Source organism: Poecile atricapillus, chromosome 7, assembly GCF_030490865.1.
Source record: "Poecile atricapillus isolate bPoeAtr1 chromosome 7, bPoeAtr1.hap1, whole genome shotgun sequence".
NCBI lineage: Eukaryota > Metazoa > Chordata > Aves > Passeriformes > Paridae > Poecile > Poecile atricapillus.
The window spans coordinates 18101890-18108293 of NC_081255.1; the positions used below are offsets into that span (position 1 = coordinate 18101890).

The 6404-nt window shown below is 60.6% G+C and overlaps 1 protein-coding gene across 1 annotated transcript; it reads left to right on the forward strand.

The window, feature by feature from the left end:
- Positions 1 to 2674: 2674 nt before the first annotated feature.
- Positions 2675 to 5676, forward strand: BARHL2 (BarH like homeobox 2). The gene is made up of 3 exons (XM_058843073.1): positions 2675 to 3254; positions 4654 to 4879; positions 5364 to 5676. Exons 1-3 carry the CDS (start codon positions 2675 to 2677, stop codon positions 5674 to 5676), a joined length of 1119 nt encoding a protein of 372 aa, XP_058699056.1.
- Positions 5677 to 6404: the final 728 nt, after the last annotated feature.

The window sequence follows — 6404 nt, forward strand, 5'->3', positions numbered from 1 at the left end:
TGCCGCTCTAATTAGCTGCCTGCTAATTAACGAGCGGGGCCCTGTCCGACTCCTCTGAGTGGCACCTTCGCTCATCGCTTTGATTCGGCTGATGCTGAATTATTGGAGGGGGAGCTCCGTGGCTTTGCCCGCAGTCAGACGGGTGGGATAGATGGGAAAGGGGGGTCACACCCAGCCGGGGGCTTAGGGGACACGGGGCGGCAGCTGTCATGATCCACCCCCGGCCTCAACAAGTACTACGGGCCAACCGCTGGCCTCCTCGCCCGCAGAGGGTGCCGGCAGGAGCTGGAAGGCCTTTTGCGTCAGGTGCCCCGCTTATGGCTGATCGGCACTCTGGGAATCCGAACCGACCGACGGTGAGCGTGCAGGAGCAGGCCAGGCTGAGGAGCACCGCGCACAGCGGGACCCGGCCGGGGGGAGAGCGGCGGCCGCGGCCGGGGCGGGACTCGCCGCCTCTTTCCCCTAAATATTTCTGCACAATGGAGTCGAGGATTAAAAAATAAGAGGAAGGAAATGAAAGGTGTTCACTCTTCAGGAATACGACTTTAAGCTCTAAATCCCGATTCCGGGACGGAGAAGTGTATTGTGAGTTAAAGGATTATGTTAGTGTAACATATTACCCTGGATCCCGCATTCCCCCAGGGATAATTAGGACATAGTTTTGGTAAATTGCAAACCAAGACAGCAAGATAAACACAGGCGCCGCCGGCTGCTTCCCTGTTGCAGAAAACCTGCCTGTGCACTTGCAGATATTTAAATATTTTTCTTTTTCTCCCGTTCTTTCGGTTTACTCCTCAGTTTCACCTCTTTTTCTGACCCCTTTTATTCTCCTCGTTCCTTCAAAAGCCCCGATCTGTAGGAACGTGCCCATACGAGGTCATCCCGCCGTGCTGCCAACCTTGCTCGCACCGGGGCTGCCGCGGCCACGTTGCCTCCGGCCCCGTCCGCGCTGGACGCCCGTCGGGGACAACGGGGGCGGCCGCCACCGCCGCCCAGCGGACACGGGCGGCCCTACACCTCCTTCGGGCCCTCTGCCTCTGCTCCCTCACCGGCCTCCGGGCTCGGCACCGGTGCCGAAAGCCCGACGGCAAACCGTGCAACCTGCTGCCCCCGGCTGCCCGTGGGGCTGCTGACGGCGATGCGCTCCCCTTGGGATGGAGCGGGAGATGTTCGGTAGCAACGGGCTGCCCGTGGACCGGCTTTCCTGACGCTGAAAAGGCTTCTCTGAAGTGCGGCAGTGAGGCCGGGACCTGCTCCCGCCGCGGTACCTGGAGAGGACCGGTGATCTTCGGGCAGGGGCACCGGTGACCAGTGCGAATCCCAGGGAAACACCTGGATTTTTACTAGGGAGGACACAAACTCCTCGCCCCCCTCCTCACTAGGGAAGGCAGGCCCCAAGCCGTCGGAAGCGGAGCAGAAGGCCGCGACACTCTACACATCGGCATCTCTCATGTCGATGCGGGGCTTGTCATCCCGCACCGCTGCCCGGGGCACATCGGATCCAAACATCCGCAACGAGTTAGCGGCTGAACATGGTCCCTTCTGCTCTTAGTGCTTCCCGTGCGCTCCCCGCACCCTTCCGTACCTCTGAGCGGGACTGTGTACCCAGCAAACAAAACGCGGTGAGAAGCGTGGTGGGGGCACACCCGCGTTGCCGCCACACCCGCACAGCGGCACTGTGCAGGGCCGGACCGGGCACTCCCGGTTACGGAGCACGCAGGACGAAGAGCAGGTTTAAAAGGGACTTTCGTGCCATCCCCGGCAAAGTCCTCTTGCAGTCATCCTGCCCTAATCCTTTCCTCCTCCCCCGCTGTTGCTGAACTGTCCCGTTCCCCCGTGGCCCCGAGGTCTGCGGTCTCGGATGATGTTTTTGGGGCTGGTCGGGTCTAGGGGTTACTGTAGGCCGGGAGGGGGGATGTCGGGCTGCGCTTCATAGGACCCTGAAAATTGTAATTACTACCAAAATAAAACTCGGAGAACTCTAAATCATTCATTATCACCTTTATAATTACTCTTCTAATTAGCTTGACACGCCGCTTCTTCAGAAGTAATACGTCGTCTTGTCACTGGCACTTCCCATTATTCTGACATTCAGCCGGGGAACGGTCCCGGGAACACCGGGTGATGCTCTCCGGGGAATCCGATCCGGCGACCCGGGAATCGAGGCCCGACGGGGCGGCGGCGGCGGGGACGGGCCCGGGAGGGGAGCGGGGCCGCCCCCCCGCATCCCGCGTCCGTCCCCGCCGCCGCTGCCGATTGGCTGCGGCCCGCGCTGCGTCAGCCCCTCTCGGCCCTCCGCCAATGGGGGCGGGCGGCGGCGGCGGCAAAAGCCCGGGTTTATAATAAACGGCGGGGGGGCCGCGGCGGCTGTGACGTCACGGGGGGAGTCGCCGCCGCCGAGAGGAGCTCGGTGGGCACGGGCGGGCGCGCCGCAGTGGCCGGTGTCCGCCCCGCTCCGCGCCCGCAACTTCCCGCAACAAAGTTGGTTAGCGGCGAACCGGCCCGGCGGCGATGTGGGGCTCGGCGGGGGCCCCGAGTTAGTGTCGACCGCGCCGCCGGTGCGCGGGTTGGGGTAACCCGGTTCCGCCCCCCCCCCCATCCCTTCTCCTCCGCCCCGGCGAGAGACCCCCGCGGCCGCCCACGGGGATGCGGACGCGGCGCTGAGCGTTTCGCCATGGAGGGGCCGAGCGGGTCCAGCTTCGGGATAGATACGATCCTGTCGAGTGGCAGCACCGGCAGCCCCGGAGTCATGAACGGAGATTTTCGCCCCCACGGCGACGGCCGGCCGGCGGATTTTAGGAGCCAGGCCACGCCGTCCCCCTGCTCGGAAATCGACACGGTGGGGACGGCGCCCTCATCGCCCATCTCGGTGAGCATGGAGCACCCCGAGCCGCACCTGGGGGTGGCGGAGAGCCTCCCGCCGCCGCCGCACCACCTCCACCTCGGCCCGCACCCGCCGCCGCCGCCGCCGAGTTTGCAGCCGTCGCCCCCGCAGCCACCGCCACCACAGCTGGGCTCGGCCAGCTCCGGCCCCAGGACTTCCACCTCTTCTTTTTTAATTAAGGACATTTTGGGCGACAGCAAACCGCTAGCGGCGTGTGCACCTTACAGTACCAGCGTCCCCTCTCCCCACCACACTCCCAAGCAGGAGGGCAGCGCGGCCCCGGAGAGCTTCAGGCCCAAACTCGAGCAGGAGGACGGTAAAGCCAAGCTCGACAAGCGCGACGACTCGCAGGGGGACATCAAATGCCACGGTGAGTACGGCCCGGCCCGGCTCCGCACCGGCTCGGCCGCCGGTACAACTGGGGCCGCGCTGCTCGGCCTCATTGGTGAAACGAAAATCCGGGAGAAAATCTGCGGTAGGAGCGCTCACTCTGCTGGGGCCGCTCAGTGATCCTCGCTACCGAGGGGATAAGGTCGGTAGGAAATCAAATTAAATCAAAGAGCTTTTTTTTTTTTTTTTTTTTTCCCAATCTGTTAGCCTTTCCTCTTTTTTATTTATTTTTTTTTTAATTTTTGTAATTTGGCTTCCCCGTTTTTAAGGAAATAGCCCGAGCAGTGGGATCGCATGGGAAATCAGACTGTATTTATTTTTAATGCAAATGCACATAAATGATTCTCTGGCTTTCTAAGAACCGGCGGCTCAGCTGCAGTTAGTGCATTCAGCCTTTTCATTTTTGTTCATTCGCTCTAAAATTAAGATAAAAAATTCTACTTCCCTATCAGTTAATACCAAATAAGCGAAAAAAAAAAAACAAACCCCGAACCAAAAAAACCCCAAAACCCAAATCAACCCACCCAACTTTAAATTAAAAATAAAATAATAATAACAACAACAACTCGGCCCGAGCTTGGCGTAGGGAGGTGAGAGGTCTTTGTGCGTTTGTCAAAAACCTCGCGTTTTTCCTGCGCCGGGATAGAAGGTTTATTTCTCCATCTTAAAAAAATTTATTTTTTTTTTTTTTCGATTAGGGATTTCGTGCTGATGGGGAAGCCCCGCCGTGCGGGATTCGGAAGTGAAAATAGCTATGTGTGCGTGGGAAGGGGAAGGGAGGAAAAGAGTGAGGAAAGGCAAGCAGGGAGAGGGGCTATTTTCCCTGCGGTGTCGGCGGAGCTGTCCTCCCCGCAGGCAGCCCGGTGCAGCCGAGAGGCAACAGGACAAATTTTGCTCAATTGAGCTATTTTCGCTAGGCTCAGAGCGGCGCGGTGCCCGCGAGTGCAGCTCATTTTGCTCTTTTAACATTAGCATACGAGTGCCCAAACCAGATGTACAGTCTGGTCTGGCCATTTTTGTGCGCACCAACCTCCCCAGTGGGTCAATTAGGGAGATTATTGTTCTTCCTGCGGGGAAGATCAAGGAGCGCCACAAACTGGGGCCCGAGCGGAGCCGGATTGACAGATCGATTTCCCGGCGTTTCGGGCCGGGGGGAGAGGGCGAGAAAATAACGAAAGCCCTGTAGTTGGGAAACGGAGAGTGGGAATCCCGCTGTTCCCCGGACGGGCTCGCCGGCACCACCCCCAGCCATAATTGACCGTTCCCCCCGTGTCCCGGAGGAGTCCCCGGGGAGGGGGCGGCCGGGCCCGGTAACCGGGGCGGGGCGGGGGCCGAGCCGGTGTCCCGCCGGTCCTCACCGCTCTTGGGTTCACTCACAGGGACAAAGGAGGAGGGCGATCGGGAGATCAGCAGCAGCCGGGACAGCCCGCCAGTGCGGGCCAAGAAGCCTCGGAAGGCACGAACAGCCTTCTCCGACCATCAGCTCAACCAGCTGGAGCGCAGCTTCGAGCGGCAGAAGTACCTGAGCGTGCAAGACCGCATGGACTTGGCCGCTGCCCTCAACCTCACCGACACCCAGGTCAAAACCTGGTACCAGAACCGGAGGTAAGGCGGGCCCCGTCAGGGCGGCGGCCCGGGGTCTCCCCGGAGAGCCGAGGACGGGCTTGCGCCTCTGGGTTTCTGCCTGCTGGAGCCCGGGGCGGTGCGGCGAGCTGCCGACTGCTGCCCCGCGCCCTCCCCGGCAATGGGCTGGGGGGTCCGGCCCCTGTCAACGCTGCCGTAATTTTCTGTCTCATTACATACGGTTGCAGCCACCCTAATTCTGTCGCAAACCATTAGTGTCAATGCGTTGCGATCTAACCGTGTACCGCGGTTATTAATTTGGCCGGAGTCGCCGTATGCATGTGTCGGGGGGTGCGGGGCTCGGAGGGAAAACCGGGCAGAGCCGGAAAGATCGCACCGTGTGCGGGCGCACGGGGACAGTGCGCTCCGTCGGGGCGGAGCAGGGGATGGGCTCGGAAAAGCCGGGAAAGCGGTCCGGGTGCCCCATCGCGGCGCCCGCCCTGCAGCCTCTTGCTCCCCCCGGCAGGACGAAGTGGAAGCGACAGACGGCGGTGGGCCTGGAGCTGCTGGCCGAGGCCGGGAACTACTCAGCGCTGCAGCGGATGTTCCCCTCGCCCTATTTCTATCACCCCAGCCTGCTGGGCAGCATGGACAGCACGACGGCGGCTGCGGCGGCCGCAGCCATGTACAGCAGCATGTACCGGACTCCCCCCGCGCCGCACCCCCAGCTCCAGCGGCCGCTGGTGCCGCGGGTGCTGATCCACGGGCTGGGGCCGGGCGGGCAGCCGGCCCTCAACCCCCTGGCCAACCCCATGCCCGGCACCCCGCACCCCCGGTGAAACGGCACCGCGGTCCCCGCAACGAGCCCTTCCCCTCCCCGTCCCCAAACAAGCCCCAGCACCGCAGAGGAGGAAGCGAGGGGAAGCCGAGGGGCAGGAGCTTCTGCAGGCAGTCACCGGCCACCGAGGGAGGCGATCAGTCAGAGCAGGGACTCTTGAACCGTGAACCCAGAGCCAAGCCCGTAAGTGAAACGACCACACGCGGGGGAAGGCGGGCAGAGCCGCGGGGCGACCCGCCGACCTCGGCTACTGCGAGGCAGGACTTGGAGCTCGGAGAGAGAGTTACGGAGGGGGTGGAGGAGGAGGAGAGGGAGAGGGAGCCCGAGCCCGAGCCCGCCGGAGAGACTAACGGCTGCGGAGGACAGAGGGAATGAGAGCGCCTCGACCCCCGACCGGCGGAGAAGACCGGGGGAACGGAGAACTTTGCACTGATTTTTCTCATTACCTTTTTTTTTTTTTCTTATTGAAAAGTGGCATGCTCCCTAATGCGAACAGAATTGTACAGACCGAGTGCTGAGTGCTATATCATATTTATTATATGTCGTCCAAAAAAGGAGAAAAAAAAATTCACTTCTATACGTTAGTTTAAAACGAACGAATGTGGTTCTTCCCTATCCCTTTTCATGTCTTTTTGGATTCAGTAAAATAAATGCTTAGATGACAAAATATAGATTTTTTTTTTGTGACAGAAAAATCACAAGGAAAAAAAAAAAGAAAAAAAAAATAAA

What these genes read in the sequence shown, in the direction of transcription:
- BARHL2 (XM_058843073.1), top strand. Translation starts at nt 2,675, where the DNA reads ATGGAGGGGCCGAGCGGGTCCAGCTTCGGGATAGATACGATCCTGTCG. An exon ending in GGGGGACATCAAATGCCACG is followed by an intron (nt 3,255 to 4,653) that starts GTGAGTACGGCC and finishes GTTCACTCACAG; the next exon opens with GGACAAAGGAGGAGGGCGAT. An exon ending in ACCTGGTACCAGAACCGGAG is followed by an intron (nt 4,880 to 5,363) that starts GTAAGGCGGGCC and finishes TCCCCCCGGCAG; the next exon opens with GACGAAGTGGAAGCGACAGA.